Source organism: Aspergillus ruber, assembly GCF_000600275.1.
Source record: "Aspergillus ruber CBS 135680 unplaced genomic scaffold scaffold00003, whole genome shotgun sequence".
In the NCBI taxonomy this organism is placed as follows: domain Eukaryota; kingdom Fungi; phylum Ascomycota; class Eurotiomycetes; order Eurotiales; family Aspergillaceae; genus Aspergillus; species Aspergillus ruber.
In genome coordinates, this window is record NW_024467299.1 from 395855 (window position 1) to 419861 (window position 24007).

Below are 24007 nucleotides of genomic sequence, written 5' to 3' on the forward strand. Positions count from 1 at the left end.
CTGTCTGCAGGCACACTATTCTTCTACTATCGGATACCTGTCCTCCATGCGCCTTATTCCATTTTCCTCTCCCTCTGTTTGCTCTCTTCTTACCAATATCCGACGGCTTTTGACTCTCTCCGGCTTCCCTCTGGTTCCGACTCCGGGGCGCACTGCTCCGGTGTAAATACTCCCTCCGGAACCACTCTCTCCGTATGACAGTCAGTGGGGTCGGACTAATAAACCCCCTTCACCGGCGCCCTTTACATATTCTTTTAGGCACATGGAGCCGCCGCTTTCTCTTTTTGGTATCATATGAGTTCCCCAGATATATCTCAAATCAAGGTACGTATTCAAGTACGAATCTAATAACAGGGCAAATACTTTTACTTTCCATTCATTGTGACTTCTACCGACGCTGGACGCAACTCCATTCATACTGAATAATAACGGTTAGCCAGCTGTATATATAGCAGTCAACGTGCACTAAAAGGACAGAACTCACCACTCGCCCGACCTCATCTCCCGTATATACTACCTGCGGCAGCGCCAGAATGCAACTGATCCCTGCCATAATATTCTCCCCAGTATCCCGGTTCGGATCTGTGTGGTGCAGCTGCCGGATCAATTCGAGCTCGAACCGTCCATCGAGGATCGTTTTGCTCCAGATCTGCTTTCATTAGTACCACTGGCAAAAACCAAGCGAGAAACTGGGGACTTACATTGACTACTCCCCGTCGATGACCAGTAAACAAGAGCTCTCGCTCCAGCCATTCATCGCTAACCCCCTCGTAGAACACGCACGATAGAATGTTATCGTCGGCCGATTCGTAGATACCCTGCCGAAGCAGTAACGCTCCGTTGAGCGTGTACAGGCTGATACAGTTTCCGCGGCATACGGCAATATCTCCAGTCACATCGTTGATGCGAGCGCACTAGAAACATCAGCAAGAGTCTACGGGCAAGCGTTTGTTAACTCACATCGACCGGTCCATTGGTCGGAAGCTCCCTCACGAAGCTTTGTTGATTCAGATCCCAGAGCATAACCCGTCCATCACTGGACGCTGTCAGGAGAGTGCTGAATGAACGCGATACCGCAAGAACTGTGATCGGCGATCGATGGCCAAATAGGGTTCCTGCCGGTTGCAGATCAACGGATTTAATGCCTGACGTGTACGTCCAGATAGACACGGTGCAGTCTCTGCCGGCTGTCACTAGTGTTCGCGAATCTGCAAAGATGGCACACGACAGCTGGTCGATATGGAGATGCTCGAAATGGCCGAGCAACTGTTTCAGTTAGTGACACTGTATGATGGCGTAGTACGAGTTTAGTAAACCGACCTTTCGACTTTCTGCCGAGTAGAACCGGACACTACCGTCAAAGAATCCCCATTCCATATACTTGTCGTAGGTCGGAGGAATATTCAATCGCAGTGGAGCAGCACATAATAACCGATCTTGCTTCATGGACAGCGACGCCACTCGTTCCTCGATATCAAGGAGCGAAATAGGAAGCTGCGTCAACGACTCCGCAAGTCGATCTAACCGCGGCGCCTTGTACTTCAAGTCCTCTCGTTGCGGATGCGGCCGACTGAATATCTGATGTGGTGTTTGCCCAAAATTATGAATGATCCCAATGGTCGCCAGCCGTTCTACAGGATCATCAATGTTATCGATATCCTTGGCACCCTGATACGACAGATGATGGAAGACGTTGACTGCTTCAATAGCGGCGTCGCCTTTCTGTTTGCACCCAAATACCAGATCGATCCAATGGTGCAGGTTCTGTGTCACGTAGGGACTTTCGAGGGCTTCACGCTGTTTTGCGATGAAGATTTTGGGGTCGCCTTTGGCCCACGGTGGTAATTCGACCGAGTCGATGGCTGTGGTCATGTTCTGGAGGACTCCAAACTCGTAGTTATTCGCGTTGACCAGGAACTCAGGGAGATAGAAAAATTCGGGGATCAATTCGCGCACATCTGACATGTTTCCTTTCGAGGCGGATTCCCAGGCCTTTGCAACCGAATAGAAAAGACGGTCTGCATGGTCGAACGTGCCCCCTTGCAGGAGAAGATATGATTTGACGAAAGGCTGGAGACGAATAAGGTAGGAGCTGACGATCATCGCAGAAGAGTAATGTGTCCCGTAATGGAATGGAGGCGAATCATCCCCACCCATCTCCGCAAAGGCGTTATATCGTTCTCTGAACTCAGCCTCTCGATCTAATGTCTGACAACCCATCGGTTTCGACAGATCACGAAAACTCTTGGGATTGGTCAGGTCCAATTCCTCACTTGTATAATCAGCGAGTACCCATGGGAAAACAGGGTACTGCGTCAGGTCATTGAAAGTCCTCCCGGCAAGAGTGTTGACCAACATAAGGTAGTGAAAATTCGAAATTTCCCCTCTGGCCCATTTCCGGGTCGCCGGGTTCTCAGGCGAATGACCAAAGACACTTGCAAATTTAGATCCAAGAGTCTGCGGAGCATCCTCTTGGCTTCGAAGGGTCTCGAACCTCCGTATATCCTCTGGGCGCGAATGTCCGACACTTCCAGTGACCTGGGGAGCTTTGGAACCCAGCTGGCTCGACAAGTCATCCCGTGCCTTCGATGAGACAAGCGTCAAAAGAAAGCTGCTACCGTCCGTAAAGAAGATTTCAAGCGCCACATCACGGAACAAGAAGCGTCTCTTAGACACACTGACCAAATCAGACCATTTCCAACTCCTTGTCTCGTGCTCCTGCGGCTTGCGTTCATCGTCTTCCCGCCCAGCAATCATTCGAACGTACGGATCCCGCTCATCCGGGGGTGCTTGCCAAACATTAACAATTTCGCCATCAGAGCGCTGGAAAAAGTTATCCAGGAGGTAAATATGATCCTTTCCCAGGATAAGGAGGCCCTCGCAAGCCTCCAACCCGATTATCCGAGACATGTTGCAGACATTCTGAACCTGATCGCCACGGTGCAGAGTCCGCATGACCTTTCGGTTCTTATCCTCGTAGTCTGCCATGACCGCTTTCGGGTCGTCGATCATTTCAAAGCTGTCTTCCAGCATGCCTTTGTTGTCTGCTTCCACAACTTGGGGGTTGCCCTCCACTAGCGCCAAGGGTAGTGTGTCGCTACCAGAAGCCGGTGGAATTTGCGTGTCCATTTTAATCGCTGGTGGTTCTGAAACCTTTCTCTTTTTCGGCTGATAATCCTGTCGCTCATTGGACGTGTCTGGGACCACGCGTAGCCGCATCCGACTCCGTCCTTCTGTCTGGTCAAGCCGCCATTTTGTCTCTCTGTGTTCCGCAAGGACTCCCCCGAAACGATGAAGGTCCATTAACAGACGAGCAAAGGTCGACCATATGAACATCAAGTCATCTTGCTGATCTTGCAAGGACCGTTGGTATTTCAAGAATTCCGAGGCCGATATGTTAGATATCCAGTGTGGGTGCGTGGCTTCATGTTTACGAATCGCCTCTTCGCTGAGCTTTTCACCATGAGCCCACTGTTTCAACTTATCTTGACGTTTCGAGACGCGGACGCGTGCTGAGGTAGCTGTACTTGCATCCTCCTCGTGAACGAAATGGTCCCACGATCTACCCAACGCTTCCAAAAATAAAGCATCAAGGTCTTCCCCTCGGTCAGCAATCCATTGCAGAAAAGCAGTATCTTCCATGCCGACAAGAGCGTCAAAGTCATCTAGAAGACGCTTTTGGAGGGGCACTGACGCATGGCTCAGAATTGCAGACATGTCATCCGGCTTCTGTACCAGAATGATTCGCCAAAGGCCTACGGCAGCCCGGCGGACATCTTCGTTTTTGCTGACTAGCTTGGTATAAAGCTGATAGCATAGCAGCTGAAGGTATTCTGAGTGAAACTCTTCGGTAGATAGTACCACTGCTTGCCAGTAGTTTAGACGCTTTAAAAATGCCAATGTGTCCCGATCATCCGCCTCTGACAGTTGGAGTAGCACGGCTCGGAAGAGTGTCGACCGCATCGTCGTAGTGGCTTGATTACAAAGGCGAACACTCTTTAGCATGGAAATGTCCGGACGTTGCAGATATTCTAGGATAGTCCCCAGAAACTCAAGAGTAGCAGCTGTACCGTCAATAAACCAGCCTTCGTATATGGCTTCTGCAACGTGAGCGGCTAAACGTCCTAAGTTGGTCAGTGTTCTCGGTTCTAAGAATAACTGGGCCTCTGTGGACACAGCATCTTGCAAAGCCGAAAAAAGATGCTTCATTAACCAGGAACTGAAACATGCTTGATGTTCCAGGAATCCAGGCGGCGTCTTCAGATAAAGGCCTAAACCAGAAAAGTCTTTTCGCTCAAGTAACTGGTCAGTGAAGACGGCGAGAACGAGGCCTAAAATGCTTATTACAACAGGGTTATCCGTGGCAGCCCCATTTTCCTTGGCATGGGAAGGCGTGAATGCATGGTGTAGACGTGCGTGAGAGGGCGCAAGGTGCACTTGATCGGATGAAACGAGGATGAACGACGATCCGCGGCGCAGAGGTTTTTGGCCACGGCTATTCCGTCGATTCCCTCCTTGCTCCACAGTTCTTGTTCGTAAGTCTGCTGCTCCAGCCGATTTGGGGCGGGTGGCCAAGCTAAGGTCACCCAGCCGAAGCCCGCCATCATGCGAGTTCAGCTCAACGTCTGCGTTGACAATATCCGAGCCGACAACAACTGGAAACAGCACACGAAGTAGCCCCTGTACGTAATCGGACTGCACTGCAAATTCGCGAAAGTCTTCCGATTTGGCATGCACCACAGCCAAGAGTTCAACAGCAGTTGTTAAAACGGAAACTTCTTCGATAGTTTGATCGACAGGTCTCGAAGCAGACATGAATGGCTTCGTCATCTGCGTCAACCGCTCCTTGAGAGAACCGTGGCGCTGTTCCAGGCTGTGTTCGGCCAATACGACCTTTCTCAAGCCGCTTCTCATCATCTCGGTGATCACAGGCAGCATTTCAGGGAAGACAACCTTCGTGTTATCTCCTGCAGACAGTGTCTCTAGCAGGTTGAAGCCATCTAATGGTCTATCAAAATCCATCGATCCAACATCCACGCCAAATAATACAGCGAAGCACAAAGGCCACAGGGCGGGTACATTCCACCATCTTTTCAGGCGATTTTTTAGGACAACGTATCCTCCGCTTCTGTCAGAAAACTTTTTGCTGTAATTGCTACCGTGAAAGACAACTAGACGGGCAAGGATTTTAGTTGCAGGAATAACGATATCAGGATCATCCTCGCATATGAGATACAAAAGCCACTGCACACACTCGTATTAGAGACATGATCTCACCAAAAGGAATGGAGTGTTTATAAAACCAACCTTATTTGTCACGGCACGAGCAAACTTCATCAATGATAGGAGGTCGTGAACATTGCAAAGAACGGAACAATACATTCGCAGCATCTCGACCGCCATGGCAGAGCTCGATACATACTCCCGCTTTCCAGAGGAAGATGTTGACAGCTGTGGGGAGGAGTTTAACCGAATACTCTTCTTCTTTTGCAATTTAGTCGGTGCCTTTGGTTTGTGCAAAGCGTAAGTAATGAAAAGGGCTAGGGAACGAAGCAAGTCTGCAGACAAACAACTCTCCATAAGCGATCTAAAGGCCTTGGTGAAGAGACGTAAGCCATCTGGGGTGAAATCCTCTCCTTTCAGAGCTTCCATCAGCTTCTTGGTGACGCCTGTTGATCATTAACATGTGACAAGGGGACAGTTCTGGGAGATGATGCAAAAACCTACGCATGCGGGAGAGGCGCTTTGCGTTGAAGCGACGATAAGGGCCCCCAGTGGCAAACGTACAAAACTGGGAGTAATACAGTTCGAGGAGACCAAGTTCGCCGAATCTCCATATATCCAAATCAACCATGAGAATTCTGTATGCGAGTGGGTTGACGATAATAGAGCGATGCGGATGCTCAAAATCATACCCCACGAAGCAGAGGGTCAAGCGGAGGAGTTTGAATGCCACGGCTGATCGCTCCTCATAACTGGAGCATACAACAGAAGTCTTTGGTGCTGCGGTGTAGTTACCCAAGGGGCATCCAAGCTTTTCACGCAGCAAGGCTGCGAGTATTCCATAGCCATTCTCTCGCTCCATGGCGTCACTGTTCCTCCAGTTATCCTGAACAGACTCGTACAGCGCCTCTACTGCCATAAGAAGGGAATCCATTGTACTAGCTGCCTGGACCAAGCTCAGGTGCACCGCTGCGCAGCCGCCAAGGCGCCAGCTCGCATCATCTAAGGATTGTGGCACCGCAACAACAGGGTCACCTGTCAAAACTCCCACTCCATGGATTTGCGTCAATGCACCATTGATCGCAGGCGTCGCGCCATTGACAGCCACCGAATTGCCTCCAGTTTTCGTGAGTTGCTGTAAGTTTTTAGCTGCTGGTCGAGATAAGCACCTGATAAGTTGCGACTCGTCGACATTGTTGCTATCATCGTCATCCAGAATAGCGACTGGGGAGACATTGACCAAAATTGACCCCTCGTGAACTAGCGCACTTGCTTTTCGTCGAATCGCCGTGACGATATCAGAAAGTTCTTCTTTGCCAGGGTGCAGATGTTCATTTCGCACGTTCAAAGCCGCAGATGCTCGGTAAGTCTGAAACGACCCCATGCAGTCCTGGAAGTTGCCATAATATCGAGGACCAAGGTTATAGAAAACAGAAATCATGTCATCGCTATATGCCTCGTCTAACAGTATTGCACCTGCTAGTGACCATCGGGAGGTCGACACGCCCTTTCCCAATCTCATCGCTAAATCCTGCGGAGTCCCAAAGAATGCTTGGACCCGGGGTATCTTGTTCGGAACACTGGTCACCGGAACATTTGGATACTCTATCTTCAATTGTTCGACAAATTCGCCGTCTATGAATAGCGAAGCTCGAGAGTAAGATGGCGGTCTGGGCTTCTTATGGACGAGAGCGATATGGTACCATCGATTAGGTTGGAAAGATATAGACTTAAATCGGACACTGGGACGAGGGCCGCTTATGGAAGTTTGCAATATCAAATGGCGGGTGTCCTTTTCAAGGTACATAAGAAGAAAGCATGTCTGGCTCGCGTCAAAGGCCCCAAATATGGTTGTATGCGTACTAGTATCAAACCGGTCAAACCGAACCCATGCTGATAAAGTGTAGCCCGCAGAGGTCGCTGGTGGGAATGTACGACCTAGACTAGAAAACTCCACGGAGCAGTACCCGTGTAATGACAAATCAAAATGGATGGATGGGGGTTGCTTAGATCGTTTCAACACGTCGAGTAGGAATCGCAGGATGTCAGAGCTACCGTGCGCGTTGCGGTAGAGGGCAACAGCATCGTCCAAGCTACTTAAACCTTGGGAACAGAGTAGTCGAGCAAGTTCTTGGTATAATAGTTTCTCGTCTTCAGGACAGTCATTGCTGAACAACAATGGTAAGATGGAGGTTAGCATCCCAGTAGCATGTAGGGCTACAACATTTCTTTCTGACTGCGATGCAAGCTGGCAGAGGCAGGCAGGAACTGCGAGTCTCTGGGCTTTGTGTTGTCCGTGGTTGAGTGAGGATTGTGCCAGCCACACGCGGAGGAAAGGCCCAAGAAACTCGGAGACTTCCACGGTCTCCGATGTTCCCATACCCCTGTCCACAGATTGTCGGACTTCATCAGGAGATATGGGGTCCCCATTCTGTTGAGACCTCGCGGCCAAAGCTGTGAACAGACCAGCTACCGTTTCCTGGCAGAGTGCTGCTGCCAGAATTCCACCATAGAACTGCTGTGTCTCGGCCTCCGCACTGCCCAATTTGGTGGCCAGTGTTAACAAAGATTCTTCCAGCACCGTCTTGCCCCCACCGGTAATCTTCTTTGTAAAGTATCGTTTATTCCCGAAATGCTCCTTCAAGCCCTCCGCCAGGACTCCCAACGCATCCTTGTGTAGAGTCAACAGACTCTTCTTCTCGTCTCTAGGTAGTTCTGCATCATAAATATCCGCAAGTTTGCCAATGAGGACCAACAGCAATTGGAAACCATTCTGATGTCGAAAGGAATCTTTCGCTTCCTTCGGGCGATCGTTATCGATAAAGGTATGACGCAGCCGGAGCAAGCTTTCCGTTGCTGTCAGGGCGAGTTGCGGAGAGATCGGATCCTCCTCGCAGATGTTCCTCAACTCCTCAATCACAGGAGACAGCTCAAGATTGAGTCGTTCGATTGACGACGAAGAAGACGGCGAAGGGAGGGAGGTGGCCTGGTTCATTGCGCCGCCAAATGTTAACCCCGGCTACCTCTTCCGATGGCTGGATACCAACCATGAACCTCGAGTGGGCGTTATGATGAAGGCGGTCTGCATTGGTATGCGGTGAGCCGACTACTATTAGCGAGCTTTGGCCGCCATGTCAGTTGGAATGGAGATTGTTTTGGTCTTGGACGAGGAACAACTGGTCAAAGGATCAACATCGACAGCGAGACGTGAAATTGCGCGCAGGTGACGAGTTCTGGCCGCACCGTTTTGTGAGGGGGAACTGGCGGAACATGGGGAACCCCGTTAGTGACGATATTCTTGCAGGAAGGACTAGTAGTATTCGACAAGCAATATCCCACATGAACTCACGATTGAGGTATGTATTCTATTTTAAAAGCAATATCACTCCCACGCTCAGATATAGTGAAGTGTCCCAGCTTCACTATGTACTGCTGCTGCGCTCAGGCGGAGGGGAAAAGCCTTGTCCAGACAGAGCCGCCGCGCTATCAGGTGATGCCGGCGGTGCTAATTGGCCAAGGCGGGTATCGATAAGCGCTTATCTTACGTGCTGATGGTAATGGTACTGTCATAGTGTGACATAAATGACAATACCGGCATGTCGATCTCATTCCTTATTAGGTGTAGTCAGCCGGAGGTGAGCCAAAGCACGCGACTCGGATGGGTGAATGTGATACAATACCGTCATCGATGTACGGTGTACGAAGTACACCTGGCAGTCATTACTGGAAGTACCTTGTGCAGCGTTATGTATGCCAGGTACATAGTACAGATTTAGGCCTTGTAGCTACGTGTACGAGGTGAATGCAGCTATTGTTGGGGATGAGCGACTGATAACCCATAGCTGTTTGTCCGCATCATCCAGTTGTCCGCCTAATGATGAAGCACCCGGCGGTATTGCGAATCGTGTATCATTACCAAACAGTACCATATTTACCATATTTACCCCAGGTCCTTCCTCTCCACTAGCCTATCGGGATCGACAGCCAGCGCCAATCAAGCCAGGTCAGGCGGTCACCTGCTGTAAGTTACCGTAATCCGGTTGCATCATGTCTTTCTCTCCTCATCTGCCATTCCGACCTTCTCCAACCTCCCTCTCTTACTTATCCATCCCCTTTTATATCGCTCTCTTCCCTCTCTCTACTTCTCCCATCTTTCAACTGTCTCTACTGTATCATTCTTTTATCCTTTTCTCTTGAACAAACGTCTTTTTCGCCCAGTTATCACCATGAAGGGCATCTTCAGCCTTTCATTGCTCCCGTTGCTTACGGCTGCCTCCCCTGTCTTCGTTGACTCTATTCACAATGGAGCTGCCCCCGTTCTCTCGTCTATGAACTCTCAAGAGGTCCCCGACTCGTACATCGTCGTTTTCAAGAAGCACGTTGACTCCAGCTCCGCTTCTGTTCATCAAAGCTGGGTGCAGGACATCCACGCTTCTCAGAATGAGCGCACTGAGCTGAAGAAGCGGTCGCTCTTTGGCTTCTCTGAACCCGATTACCTTGGTCTGAAGCATACCTTCAGCGTTGGTGATTCGCTTTCGGGTTACGCTGGTCACTTCCACGAGGATGTGATTGAGCAAGTCCGCAGACACCCGGATGTGAGTAACTAGCTTTTCCTCAGGAGCTCCTAACTGGCGTCCCTGGTCTTGGCATTTTACTGATTCATTATGCTTTATTCAGGTCGAGTTCATCGAAAAAGACTCCGAAGTCCACACCATGGGTGACTTCCAGATGATGGAAGAGAATGAGGTTGAGAAGAGTGCTCCCTGGGGTCTCGCTCGTATCTCCCACCGGGACAGCCTCTCCTTCGGCACCTTCAACAAGTACTTGTATGCTGGCGAGGGCGGCGAGGGCGTTGATGCTTACACCATTGACACTGGTATCAACGTTGACCACGTCGACTTCGAGGGTCGTGCTCACTGGGGCAAGACCATCCCTAACAACGATGAGGATGAGGATGGCAATGGACACGGAACCCACTGCTCCGGAACTATGGTTGGCAAGAAGTACGGTGTCGCCAAGAAGGCCAACATCTACGCTGTTAAGGTCCTCAGATCTTCTGGCTCTGGTACCATGTCCGATGTCATCAAGGGTGTTGAATGGGCCGTTGAGTCTCACACCAAGAAGGTCAAGGCTGCCAAGGATGGCAAGGCCAAGGGCTTCAAGGGTAGCGTTGCCAACATGAGTCTTGGCGGTGGCAAGTCCAGGACCTTGGAGATTGCTGTCGATGCTGGTGTTGAGGCTGGTGTTCACTTTGCTGTTGCTGCTGGTAATGACAATGCTGACGCCTGTGGCTACTCCCCGGCTGCTTCCGAGAAGGCCGTGACTGTTGGCGCCTCGACTCTTGCTGACGAGCGTGCCTACTTCTCCAACTACGGCAAGTGCACTGACATCTTCGCCCCTGGTCTGAACATCCTGTCCACCTGGACAGGCAGCAAGCACGCCGTCAACACCATCTCGGGTACATCTATGGCCTCGCCTCACATTGCTGGTCTGTTGGCCTACTTCGTCTCTCTTCAGCCTTCCAAGGACTCTGCATTCGCTGTTGCCGACATCACTCCTGAGAAGCTCAAGAAGGACATCATCAGCATTGCCACCAAGGGAGCTCTCGATGACATCCCATCCGACACTCCTAACGTAAGTCCGCCTTTAAGGGAAAGAAAAAGAGAACATGCTAACTGTGTTTACAGCTCCTTGCCTGGAACGGTGGCGGTGCCACTAACTACAACGACATCGTCGAGGAGGGTGGCTACGACACTTCTTCCAAGCATGCCTCTGCTGAGGTTACTCTTGACAAAATGGTCGGCAAGGCTGAGAAGCTCACCGAGGAGCTCGGCGCCATCTACAGCGAGATCAAGGGTGCTTTCGTTGCTTAAATGCGCTGCCTGGGGCAGCCAGTAATGTGATATATGGAATGGTAGATTGAGACCAATTCGCAGGCGCAGGTTATGCTTTTATGTTTTTGCTTTTGTTGATTTACGACTTCTGGGTTCACGGGTGCATTGATTGTCTGCAATATGATAATACTACTACTGATTATATTCTGACTTTATCGTTAGCGTAGCACACGTGGTTTATATTGAGATACAGGTCTAGAGATATCTTTAGCTAATACTAGAATGGCCAATAGACGATTGTTCTACAACTATTGCGCCAGCTTTTAGATCAGTACAACTGACTTCCATGGCGCGCTGGATGATCGCGCTATGGAATCCCAGTTACGACATTTTGTGCAACGGTAATCAATCTCCCCGTGTAATACAAGGTACACAACCACAAATAGGACGAGGGAAAGGTAACCGTCAATGAGACTTTAGAGGGAACATACGATTTGTAACTCATGACAGTTAATTATCCCAATAGTTAGAAGAACTCCTTTATCCCACGGATATCCTCATGTCTGTCTAAAGCCCAACACCACTCACTGACTTTCTGGGTCCTTTCCAAGCCCAGAACCGGCACACACTGTATCATGAACTTCTCTGTAAGCTGACTGACTGACATCGGACAATGTACACTCCCAACGGCATGGTCCACATGTTTCTCAATAGGCGCGGACGTCCCACTAGCAGAAGCAAAATTAACCGCAATGTGACACTCATCCGGACGACACTTCTCATCTGCTGTGGCATGAATCTTGTCCCTGAGGCTGATAACCTCGGCATCTGTCACGACGGCATCTTCATACTGACCCGGTGTGGCTTGACCAAGGAGTAAGCCAATCGCTGCGCCATGGTAAACGCTAAACTTGGCCTCCAGTCCATCCCGGGGTTTCGTCTTCCCTGTCAACTCGAGGACAAGCGGGTGCACTGTGAGCTGAACATCTGTGATATCCTCATTTCTCTTCCCACAGTCGTCAATCACACCATGCAATTGAATACACCCATCAATAACAGGATGAATCACAATCCCACATGGAAACGGCTTGAAGCTGTTCTTCTCAATCTCCCAAGCACCCTCCTTCCCCAGACTAGCCACTAAATCCTCGAGCTTGTTGTCGTCGCTGACGACATTCACCCACCCGCGTTTCGCCTCGAGTGCTTCCAAAGAACTCGTGTACCCGTTCGATGCAAGAATAGCAGCCATGAGGCCATTTTGCGCTGCACGGCCCGGATGAAAGGACTTGGTATGTGAGCCGAACATCTCTCTAAGGCCTATTACTTGTGTTGCTGCGATACCAATCGCATGGGCACTTTGGTCGGGGGACAGGTCCAGGAGCTTAGACACAGCTACAGCGGCGCCAATGGAGCCGGTGGTGCTTGTTATGTGCCTTTCATTCGCCTTAGCAACAAAGTTTCCTTTCGTTTGTAGGGGAAGGAAGTTCACCATCCAAAATCGTAATGACTCGGCCACACGGCCAGTCCACATTTACACTCAACTTCAATGCCCGTAACTAAAGCAGTGATAAACTCCTCCCCCGAGACTGGCCTCTGTAGCGTCTCCGTAATACCCAGAAGCGCCGCTGCGACAGGGCCCGTTGGATGTATGATTGTTTCTAAGTGCGTATCATCATAGTCATGTACATGTGATGCGATTCCATTGAGTAGGGCTGCATGCTGCGCATCTGTTTTCTGGTGTTGATGAGAACCAAGAAGCATCGATGTCGGAGCGCCGAAGAACGGGGCTAGCGCGTTGCGGGCGATGGTGGTTGCGGGGTGAGCGTTGCCGCCAACGGTGCAGCCGGTCCAGTTGTAGAAAGATTGGATGGCGGACCGGGTTGTGGATGGTGGTAGAGAGGAGTAGGCCAGGGAGGAAGTCCAATTCGCTATAGTTTTAGTGACCATTATGGTTGGGTGTAACTATAGAGTACGGAGTATAAACAGATATATATCTCGAAGTTAAGGGGGGGAGGGGTATTGTATCTTGATCAGTGAAGATGAATAGAAACGAGATTACAGAGTATCCTGGAAGTAAGATTGTTGAACTCCAGGTAGTAGCCGAAGCAGGGATTGTTCAAAGCGACGATGGGTATCTAAAATACCAGAGTCAATCAAGCATTAGGTTGCGTCTGCAACACAGCGCTGAGAAGGGAGGCAAGCCCCACGGCGGGGATAGCGGTTGGACACGTTAAACCCGGCGGTGATTTATAAGGAAAAATCCCGTAGGATACAGAGATAAAAGGGTCTCATTTCCCCACTACATCTCTCTATCATTAACTACACCAACATCAGCACCGTCACAATGGCCCAAGTCCTAGTTGTCTACCCTTCCGGTCCTTCCTTCGACCTCGACTACTATCTCAAGACCCACATGCCCCTCGTCTCCTCGTACGTTCCCTTTATAAGGATACCCCCGGAATACCTAAAGACCACAACTGACACCGAACAGCACCTGGGGATCCTCCGGTCTTCTAGGCTGGGATGTCCTTACGTTCCCCGCCGATGCGCCGTACCAGGTGCAGGCTACTTTGAGATGGAAGAGCTTGGACGATTTCAATACCGCGGCTGCTGGTGAAGCGGCAAAGGCTATCTTTGGGGATATTTCGAACTTTACCACTGCGCAGCCGATTCTGCTTAAGGGGGATGTTGTTGCTAGCTCTTAGGAGGTTTGCCTTTTTTTTGTCAGCCAAGAGGCAGGGTATCTAAGAAATATACAGAGTATTGGGTTATGGATCTTTCCCCTTTTATTTTCAGATGAGTAGAAACGCCCAAAAACACCTCTTCTGCCTCCGTATCCATCGAATTAATCCTGTTTCAATCCCACCCTACCAGCCCTCCGCAGCCCCAAATACCCAACAACCGTACATAGAATCATAAACCCAAACATGGTCCAGAAACTAGCCCGATACCCATCCATCAGCGCTTCCGTCTCCTTCTCTCTATCAGACTGATCCGTGATGATAGTAGAAACAACCTGCAACACAGCCATTCCCAGGGCCCCGCCAAATTGCGCAGATGTGTTGAACACCGCGCCTGCCAAAGCTTGAGTGTTGCTCGGGAAGACATCTGTGATCACAATCAGACCGATAGTGAAAAGTGCGTTGAAGCTAACGGGCTGCAATAACTGGGCGACAAAGGCGTTGCCCCAGTATGGCCATGAGGGTTGGATAACGGCCATGAGTAATGGTGAGCCGGCGCAGAGGATGGAGGTGACGGTAACGATCCAAAAGGCGGGAACTCGATGGACGACGAATCCAATCACGATGTTCAGGAGTACGCCTACTACAAGGCTGGGGAGGATGCGGATGGATGCTTGTAGAGCGGACAGATATTGGACTTCTTGGAAGCTGTAATAGGGTCAGTGGATAGCAGAAATAATGGAAGGACAGGGGGAAGACTACTCACAACAAGGCAGCAAACAGCTCCATGGAGTTGATCACTGCATTCGACAGCGCGATTGTAGCACAGATGCTCGAGAAAGACGCGTTCTTCCAAAGCGCATTCGGGATCAGCGCTGGCCTACCCCCTTTGACCCGGTAATGAGACCAAGCAACGAAAGACGGAAGCGCAGCTACAGCAAGACACAGAATAACAATGGCCTCAGCAGTTTTGATCCGCGAGGGATCAGCGCTCAAGACGCTGCTTCCTGATTAGCCTCAGAAGATGTTGTCTTCAAGGTCAATACTCACGCTAGTAAATAGCAAATCAAAGCCATGAATGCAGAAGCCAACCCAGCACCGACCCAATCGACCTTGGTCCTGAAATTTTGCATAACATCGGCATATTGATGATCGTCGCTCTTGGGCAAAGCCCACATGCCGATTAGCGAGAAGAACAACGTTATTCCTCCGGCTATGTACCATCCCGCCCGCCAACCGATAGTGTCAATAAGAATACCACCAACGACTAGTCCAAGCGAGAAGCCAAGCGGCTGACTGAGACCAATGCACGAGAAAGCCAGATTACGGCCTCTGCCTTGGGGTAGGATTTGCGTGATAATGGAAACGGAAGACGCCAAATGCAACGCGAGACCAACACCCTGCAGTGCCCTCATAACAACCAACTCTTCTCCCGTCCGAGACAGCCCTTGACCGAGCATTAACGCTCCGCTAGCTAGACATCCGACAAGCTCAACCCATCGTGGACCAACAGTATCGGCAATGGACCCAGCCAGCAGAAGTGTAGATGCAGTAGCAAGATTGCTCACTGACGATGGCCAAAAGGATAGAGAAGATGGTAGCTGAAGATCCTTAGTGATGGTTGGTAGACCGACAATCACCAACCCATTGATCAAACAAGCTGTGAGCGTGACAGCACAAAGCTGTAGCATTACTACCACCTGTTTCAGGCGAAAGTATTGGGGTTTGGGTAGTTGTACATCTCCTGTTTGCAATATCAACGGATCGGTCCGTGTGGTTGTTGTAGTCGTGGTAGTCGACATTGTTACCGGAAAAACCAAGGAATTGTGGTGTGAGAGTCCAACTTTTCTTGAATTTTTTTTGGAGCAGGTTTGGCCCTCTACCGGTAGGTTCTGAATGATTCAAAGTCACCTCGTAGTCTTGCACGTATATAACCTCGCCTATCTCGAAAACTCGAGCGTGTAAAAAAAAAAACGCAAGCCCCGTAGGGCGTGCTTAGTCAAACCCCCACTTTCTTCATCTATCAATAGTGTTGATCACATCATGATTCAACAGATGCTTTCTCATTGTCCTTCTCTTACGTTGTATTGGAAGTCGAGACATTTAAAGCTGGTTGTGTCGAATGATTGTAGGTGTTGGTGAAGAATGTTGGTAGTATGGACCGAGATATACATCCGTCCCGAGCATAGTTTAGAGCAAACGGGAGAACAATTTTTGTCCGATGATAGTGTATCCAAATTGAACCAATTATAATAATATTCTGATAAAGGACCATTACTTAGGCGTCTGGTCTGCACTGCCAATTTTAAGTCCAACAACACAAACTATAGCTCAACATGCAGCTGGTGGTGATACCGCGGACAGGTAGACTGCCAAAGCTCATTGCCCGACACAATCCAGAGATAACCATTTACATATTTACGCATATCATCAGAAACTGCCGAGGCTGACAAAATTTCATCACGCATGGCCAAGAGATCTTGTTGAAACTGCATCACTCGGTTCTTGACTAGGATTATCGCCTGATGCGTAGTGAGACTCTTCGTCTTCATTGCGACGAGGATGGCATTCATGACCCTTTGCCCTGCTCATAAGCTTGCGCTTCTTTGGACTAGCTCCAAATATTGTTAGACACACCGATACATTTGAAAGCAAGGCGCTCGAGCTTCTTTGCATCTTGTCTCTTGGTGTCCGTTAGGGTCGGCTCCATGGCATATTCCACCATGTAAGTGTAGGGCCTAATTATGTCAGGTCAGTGTCATAGAATATCAATTTTATGGAATGAGATTGTTGATGCCATACATCAACCCGCAGTTAATGATTCTAAACTCTTCATAGTCTTCAAGTGTGTCAGAATCCTCCAGACCTTTGGCATCGACATTAAGAAGCCAATACTGCCACGCATTTAACACACGACATCCACGGATAGAACCCTTTCTAAGAGGGTTTCTGATAGGTGGCACGAGGAGCTTTTCCACAGCAGACTCGGGATCCTTCTGGCCCCTATCCGCCAAGATCTTCGCAAGCTTGGGGTTTAGGTTTGTGCGGGCCTGGAGATCAAAGGAATTAATTATCGTCAAAAGTTGTGCGCAATTACACTTACCATCTCGCGAGTAAGGTTCTCAGTGTTCTCTGAAGAAATCCTAGCAAATGATTCAACACGATAGCTTGAATACAGCCTACCGTCCACAAGGATGAAGAACTCGGAAAACCAGACCGTGTGCTCGAAACGATCTGGTCTCGCCTCAGGCAAAATTAAGCAGTGAACGTATCTAGATATGGTGTTCTCGCCCGTATGGTGATCGTGGTTATTGCCCCCAAAGACTGCTGCCCAGTCGCGCCCAAGGGTCGCAATGATATGCTCGGCTTCTCGGTACATATTACTGCGTCGAACTGGGATCAACGAAATGAAACCTGATTCTAGGAACTCTTCATCTGGAATGGGTGAGAGAATGCATAATGTCTATTTGGAAACTGAACGGGGACTGCCATTTTGAGTAGTTGGAAGGGTTGATAAGATGTCAACATGAAAGGTCTTGATTTGAAGGATCTGGGCTCTATACCTCAAGAAAACCTGGCATAAGGCCCGTCTGACAACGATCATCTACCAGAGCAGCAACTCTCCCGATGTCCCAGCCCTGCATATTTGGTGATTCGGATGATAGATACTATTGTGGGATATTATTCAAATTGCACTCAAATCACTGCCTCAACTGATTCATTAGACCTCCCAAGGGCACCGTTACATGTGAGCTGTCGCACATGTGTGGAGAGAGCATCAGGTTTTGGTCAACGGTCTGTCGGCCTAGGCTAATATAGATGCTTTTGAGAGCCATAGCGGAGAGAGTTTGCATTTCTGCCGAAGATCTGTTGCTTGTGCTCAGATGCTTTGTATCCAATGTATCAGAGTGGCTTACGAGTCGGCTTATTTGCTTTGATGATGGACTTCTCAGACACTAGCCTTTTATTTCGATTTTTGCTCAGACCTTCAGGTATCGTGGATGTATGGGAAATGATGGGTGTGACAGAATTATCAGAACTGTGCTGACTAGTTATCTGGCCATATCACACTCATTGAATTCAGGTATGGCCTCGCTTTTGGGGTCTCTGTAGGGCGTGAAGCATGCCTTTGGGATGGAACAGGTGATACAGCCGTTATGCAACCTAAGGTTGCGACACCGAAGAGTATCCAGCTCGTATCGGCAATAATGGTCGGTCTTGTAACATTGAAACCTCTATATTCACTGGTCTCCATAATCTGCTGTACAAATTCACCGATTGAGGTTTCCATCTATCATCAATTATCTTCACTACCTCGACCTGCCAAGTGTGCCGCGGCTGTTTTGGATAGTCAGCTTGCGCTGTGCAACAAAAGCTTTCCCATCCAAATAAAGGTCGTTTCGATTTACAGGGCTGAGACCTTATTACATATTGGATGGACTTGAAGTTGCCTATATCGTCATTTGTCAAGTGGAGGCTCAGGCCCCGTCTGTCTTCGTCATATGGGAGCCCAATCACAGGGCAGGCTGAGGATTACCTGATGATACGATGTTGACCGTCTAGGCATCGCGAGCCTTCCACGCAATTTTTTTCGTCACGAAATTGCAATTCCAATACAGCGACAATTGAAGCCTATTATGCATACTAAAAATTTACTTAGGCCGCGGGTGGCACCTTATCCTTGTTCCCTAACCAGCCTACCTCAGGTTGAGTTGACGCACATCACGGAATGAGAACTGCTTACCACATAGGTCGCCGAGATCGTAAATTGGCTTACTACCCTTCGGCAAGGAAAGGGACAAAAAGGTGATAACGGATGGGGCCCAGTGCAACTACCGCGCGGCTATTCGAGGTCGCCGTTTCTGAGACCAATCAGTCGGATGACCGCTTTTGGTTACGGAAAAGCCAAGGCAAAGTGAGCATCGTCTTTATGCTCACCGCTCAACACTGACCGCCAGAATCCCAGGATCGTGATCGAGAAATGGGAGCCGGTGGGTGACCGGGAGCATCGCACCCCTGCAGATGCACGCTGGCGGTATTAGCGCAGGTAGGCATCACAATAATAGTATGCTCCCATGCTAGCCGGATCTGCTAGCAGAAAATCTAACACTAAACGCGCGAATGAAGTTTTCGAGGTGCTAAAAGCTTTTTCGTGGCAATTCACACGCAGTCCAGGACCAACAAGATGTTTTGGGTAAGACTCTACGTCAGATTCGACAAAGAAAGGTCTATCCCGGAAGCGAGGAATAATAGCCCAGATGGAACTATACCAGAAAATAAAAATCTTAGAAACATTTCGTTGGTTTCATTTAAGTGAATTCAAGGCCGATTTACTTTCGCGATACGCTGTTTATGAACAATATAGTCCATAATGAAGATTTTCATTGAATGTATTCTTTGGAGAGGCAGCCAGTTAACATTACTTGTACTGGATGTCAGGAGAGTAGGCTACTCATAGGGTTCGATTTATCGGCCTTGTATTCTTGGCTTCCATTGTAATCGTCCGCTAGTCTTTGGGCGAGACTGACGCAATATCCAAGGAATACACTGTCACAAGTCGGAGATGGCGTCGCAATATATGTAATAGGACCACCAATCATGACCCATGTCAACTCACGGGTTGGGCCAGGTTAACTGGACAGGACTCATATCTCCACTTATGCCGTACTGTGTGAATGAATTTATCACCAAGTATCAAAGCATATTGAGTTCGAGCAATTGATTGATAAATCACTATCTACTATCTAAAGATCTATGCAGGCCTATAGCCTGAGGGGAGTCAACTAGCCCCATAGGCTGCGAAGCTCCCTTACACACAGGCCAAACAATCCCCCTCTGCTATCTATGGTACTATGCGAGATTCATGCAGTGAGTCCTGTATCAGCCCTCTTCCGATGGTCTTTCCACACCATAAAGCTCGCCGTAATCATCAACTTCAATCCCATGGCCAACCACAAGCCCGCCGGCATATGATCCACCTTACACAATCCACCCGCCGTCGTAGCACCAAGAAAGAGCGACAGGAACGCCGCAAGGCGGCGATTGCGCTTTTGGTTCGCCTTCCACGGCCTCTGGCAAAGGTTCTTGTCAACGAGCAAGTCACAAAGCAAGGTAGTCAATACGATGGTGGGTATCTCGTCGTAGGACAACACGCGCGAGGCAACGATTTGGCCCGCGGCTTGGAAGGCAAGGAGAGCGATGGGAAGGACTTGTATCCATTGGATGGGGGCACGGGGGTCTTCAGGCCTGTTGTCTACGACGTCGAGTTGGATGAGGAGAGCCGCAGCTAGGAGGGCTGCGGTTTGGACGCTGAAGGATAGGACAAGGGTGGAGCGACGGAGGGGTTGGAGAGCGCGGGAGACTTGGATGAAGATAATGTTTCCGATTAGGTATGTGGCAAGGGCGATGAGGGACTTGGCCCAGAGGTAGGCTGGGTAGACGGGTTGGCCTGTAACGCCTAGGGCTATAAAAACGGAGTTTCCTGTTGTCGGTTAGCACTGTGTGTATTCATCATTGCCATAAGGATGGAAACAAACCTGATTGCATGCTGGAGAAACTCCCCCAGGCGTTGAACGATAGCCCGTCTACCAGGCCGCTAACAAAGGCACAGATGATCAGGAGTCCATCGGTCCAGTTGGTGTTAATCTCGGCCAGAAAGTACCGAGACACACTCTCGTGCAACGAGAACTCAGGGGAAATGGCATCCTGGTTCCTTCCCGAGAGCGAGGCGTTCGTGCTGCCACCACGTATCGACCAGAAGCTACCGTCTGTAGTCTCATCTTTGCTCTCGAAGCGTGACTTCGAACGGGTGTTGTTAGCATCATCGTCGTATGTCAGGCGGCGAGCATCCGGCTCAGGTCCCAAATAGGCAGTTTGCATTCTAACAGACGATTTGATAGGCAACCAAGATAGGTTAAGATGCACTATGGAGTCTGGCTGAGAGGCATGAGACACTGGGCCCTGCTGCTGTATATATTTTCTCCCAGCACCCTCACTCTGCCGCAATAGAACACCGCCGATTGCGGGGCATGCCTATCAACGACTGACAATGAAGATGACGTTCTTAGTTCTTGGAGACCAGACATTTCGATTCTTGGTTCTTGTGGGCCTACCACTGCCAGTATGAGAACCCCGGTTGGCGTCCGCTGGCGTCCGAACCAGACTTGGGTTATCCCTGCATGAATCCTGACAATCGCGTGCTGACAAGGCAGCATTTTAAGCCGCGAGTCTTGAGATTGATGTCTCGTCCCTTTCACCCCATTTCTTATCTCCTCTTCTTTTATGTTTATATCCATCGTGTACGGCTCACGTGTCATTGAGATTTCCTATATCGCTCAACGGCCTCAACCTAAGGTGAAGGCATCACCCTCTTCTTTGTCGAGACTCAGTTGGTAAAGTTAGCTGCCCAGAAACGAAAACGCTCGGCATTGTCGCCAGGGCTGCAAAAATGGGGTTCTCGTGCTTGGCCGGGAATGGGATCATCCCGAGTTGAGGACAGCACAGCCTTGGATGCTGGCTTGGCGGTTCCGGGGGAGAAAGACGGAGAGCAAGACCCGAGAAGAGGGAAATCTGGGGAAAGAAGCTACTAATAGATTGCCTAACCAAAGAAGCATAAATTGTTGCTTGTTATTCATCTACATTAATTTATATACAAACCAGGAAGGACAGAGCCTATATGTCTCCGATCAGTATTACTGTACTCCGTACAAACTACGCTACCGTACATAGACGGTCTTACAGGGGCCAAACAAAGAGAAGCAAAAGAAGAAAAGAAAGGGGATCCTTATCAGTGACAAAATTAATTCAATAATCAGATAACGCCATTCGCCACGTTTGTCCAGATTGGGAACATTGGCAAGCTTATCTTATATATTGTACACGCAAGATGCGCCGAGTAGCTCCAATTATAGTAACTGAAGTGAAAATTGAGACTTGTACATCACGGGACGAATTGCAGCGAGCCAAGTATTGATAGTATAGAACGCTGTGAGCGCGGTCAGTATTCTTGTTCAAGAAGCAGACCGCCTCGAAGCTCACGAACGCGACAGAAAAGGCTCTACGTGATCTGGTACATACGAAAATCATTGACAACAGTGTGGTAAGCCATATGTGAAATGTTTTTCAATAAATATGATACAAAATGTCGATGCGATTATTGTATATAGCTTGTGGCTTTATGCCTCACCAAAACACTCTTTGTTGGCATACCGCACAGCCTCCTTCTCACCCTGGCTCATATCCTCGGTAATCTCCCAGCCCCTTTTCCCAATACCCATTGCTCGCTGTCCATCAGTGTTAACAGACGACCAGTCCAGAGCGCCCTGGAAGCCAGCTTCCCCAGGGCCACCGGCACCGGGGAAATCCCACGGGGGAGAATAAGCAAGCGCCGCATTGCGCTGTTTAAGCAGATAGTCCACATTCATCTCGCACATGGGTGTGGCGGGGATGTAGAGCACGCTGGAATCCTTGTCTCCGCGGTGTTCTTTGTCGACGGAGTGAAGCGAGTCGCAATGCCATGCGACATAGTCACCCGGTTCAACACGGGGTACTGACACCATCGTCGTTTCGAGGTCAAGGTGGGGGTGTGTAACGGGGTTATATTCTTGGCAAGTGCCCGGAACGGCGCCGGGGAAGGTGTTGTCGATATTGGGCAGCGAAGACTGGGCATCGAAGAAGGGACGCAGGAGAGTGTAGGCTGTGCTGTGACGGAGCATGGGGCACACATGCAACGAGCCCTCGTTAGGACCAGTTTCAGACATGGACAGCCAGCCCTGGAAGAAACGCAACATGGAGCACGCACCAGCACCGTTGTACAAATCCATGTTGGCCTTGACACGGTGTCTGGCATCAAAGGGGTCGTATTCCTCCCACTTCCCTTCGAGAATCTTGGTGTACACCCGTGAGTACTCGGGGTCTTCCCAGCGCTCGAGCGAGCCACCATCGATATGAGGCCCGAGAGTGAACTTGCCATCGCCGGGTCCTCGGATCCGGAGGCGGTCCGCATATGTCAAGGGGTTTCTCGTAGATATTTGGGTGTTTGGATCTGACGAGTGCCACAGGCGCTGCAGAAAATGCTGCGTGTTCAGCATGCTGGGGTGAGATCGCGCCTCGGCTTGCGATCGTGTCCAATATAGCTCATATACTGCGGGAGAGTCTGGAGGGAAGGCTTTCACTCGCTCTTTGTTTGCTGCAGCGTACTCTTTAACTCTCTCCTGGTAGCCATAGGCTGTTTCTTTGTCAATCACGTTGCGGATCACGACGGTTCCCCGGTGACGGATTTCCGCGAGCATCTCGTCAGACACATTGCCTGAGATGATGTCTGAGTAATTGACTGATGGAATAATCTATTACAAAGTTAGCATGGCATATTGATGAGCTGAATCGAATAACATACATCGCTCCCTTTGGCCTTGATCTTCTGTATTTCCTCGTCGAGGCTGTGGAGCAATCTCTTCCAGCTCTGCTTCAAAGCATCTTCGTTCTTCGCGAACAGGTCTGCTTTCAAATCCTTGAACCGCGAAGGCAAAGGTTCTGGCTGGTAGTCCGGCCTCAAACTGGGAAAGACCGAGGAGATGTCTCCCGCTGCCTTGGTCATCTGAGAAGATGGACTCGTCGTGGAAGCCGCTCGAACGGCCGTTTTTGAAAGGAATTTCGACATTGTCATGATTGATAAATGATGGCGGTCAATAAGCCTGTTGGTCGTCACATTTTGAACAAGAAGGTCTGGGGGTTTTATATGCTGCCTCCAGCTCAAGTGGCAGAGGAATTATGCGGAGACCATTGCGGTATCTTTCTTTATGTGGTAACGATCCCGCCTTCCCCAAGACGGTTTGGTTACCGTGTTGGGACTTTTACCGCTTCTGCTTCCCCGCTTAAAGTTCGGTTTTTCTGTGGATTATGGCGTATATAGAGGCTTTTTATTGGTTGACCAGCTATTTACCCCAGAGTCCTAATCGGGAAAAGCTCGCTTTTTCCACGGCCGACCAGAGATCGATTTAGCTGGCAATTGTTCATGTTTGTCTACTATGTACGTCTAATAGATACAGACACCAAATGTAATCAATAGTTCGGAGCTCAATTGCCCATGGTTCGTGTAGTACAACGACCTTGTAGAAGCTAAGCCGTCACGTGGCGATGCTCGGGACGAGGTTCGGCAGCAAGCATATTGTACAAAGTGCAGTCTGCATTGAAAGGGAGCACTATGCCTCTAGCATCTAAGTAGAAGAGCAAGGACGAGGGCTAGGTCGGGCTATATTAATTGAGTTTTGC

The 24007-nt window shown here is 49.6% G+C and overlaps 8 protein-coding genes across 8 annotated transcripts; 2 read left to right on the top strand and 6 right to left on the bottom strand.

Moving 5' to 3' along the window:
• Positions 1-388: 388 nt before the first annotated feature.
• On the bottom strand, positions 389-8218 carry EURHEDRAFT_447715 (Beige/BEACH domain protein; the record flags this gene model as incomplete). The annotated part of the gene is made up of 6 exons (XM_040783687.1): positions 389-649; positions 702-914; positions 961-1266; positions 1321-5244; positions 5308-5669; positions 5728-8218. The coding sequence occupies 6 exons, from the start codon at positions 8216-8218 to the stop codon at positions 389-391; spliced, it is 7557 nt and encodes a 2518-aa protein (XP_040642134.1).
• A 1079-nt stretch (positions 8219-9297) lies between these two features.
• On the top strand, positions 9298-11250 carry EURHEDRAFT_408782 (S8 family peptidase). Its single transcript, XM_040780914.1, has 3 exons — positions 9298-9818; positions 9901-10857; positions 10911-11250. The coding sequence occupies exons 1-3, from the start codon at positions 9450-9452 to the stop codon at positions 11094-11096; spliced, it is 1512 nt and encodes a 503-aa protein (XP_040642135.1). The 5' UTR covers positions 9298-9449; the 3' UTR covers positions 11097-11250.
• A 190-nt stretch (positions 11251-11440) lies between these two features.
• Positions 11441-13237, bottom strand: EURHEDRAFT_408783 (MmgE/PrpD family protein). The gene is made up of 2 exons (XM_040780915.1): positions 12547-13237; positions 11441-12490 (listed from the first exon to the last, which is right to left on the bottom strand). Exons 1-2 carry the CDS (start codon positions 13002-13004, stop codon positions 11584-11586), a joined length of 1365 nt encoding a protein of 454 aa, XP_040642136.1. The 5' UTR covers positions 13005-13237; the 3' UTR covers positions 11441-11583.
• Positions 13238-13302: 65 nt separating this feature from the next.
• On the top strand, positions 13303-13832 carry EURHEDRAFT_383600 (uncharacterized protein). The gene is made up of 2 exons (XM_040779582.1): positions 13303-13487; positions 13549-13832. Exons 1-2 carry the CDS (start codon positions 13402-13404, stop codon positions 13760-13762), a joined length of 300 nt encoding a protein of 99 aa, XP_040642137.1. The 5' UTR covers positions 13303-13401; the 3' UTR covers positions 13763-13832.
• Positions 13833-13902: 70 nt separating this feature from the next.
• EURHEDRAFT_448382 (putative MFS transporter) lies at positions 13903-15540 on the bottom strand (the record flags this gene model as incomplete). Its single annotated transcript, XM_040783740.1, has 3 exons — positions 13903-14446; positions 14505-14738; positions 14789-15540. 3 exons carry the CDS (start codon positions 15538-15540, stop codon positions 13903-13905), a joined length of 1530 nt encoding a protein of 509 aa, XP_040642138.1.
• A 522-nt stretch (positions 15541-16062) lies between these two features.
• Positions 16063-17117, bottom strand: EURHEDRAFT_374536 (terpene synthase family protein; the record flags this gene model as incomplete). The annotated part of the gene is made up of 5 exons (XM_040778646.1): positions 16063-16322; positions 16376-16476; positions 16541-16788; positions 16842-16870; positions 16922-17117. The coding sequence occupies 5 exons, from the start codon at positions 17115-17117 to the stop codon at positions 16063-16065; spliced, it is 834 nt and encodes a 277-aa protein (XP_040642139.1).
• Positions 17118-19599: 2482 nt separating this feature from the next.
• EURHEDRAFT_448114 (YoaK family protein) lies at positions 19600-20617 on the bottom strand (the record flags this gene model as incomplete). Its single annotated transcript, XM_040783720.1, has 2 exons — positions 19600-20219; positions 20275-20617. 2 exons carry the CDS (start codon positions 20615-20617, stop codon positions 19600-19602), a joined length of 963 nt encoding a protein of 320 aa, XP_040642140.1.
• A 906-nt stretch (positions 20618-21523) lies between these two features.
• On the bottom strand, positions 21524-23459 carry EURHEDRAFT_408786 (DUF1479 domain-containing protein). Its single transcript, XM_040780916.1, has one exon. The coding sequence runs from the start codon at positions 23026-23028 to the stop codon at positions 21913-21915; it is 1116 nt and encodes a 371-aa protein (XP_040642141.1). The 5' UTR covers positions 23029-23459; the 3' UTR covers positions 21524-21912.
• Positions 23460-24007: the final 548 nt, after the last annotated feature.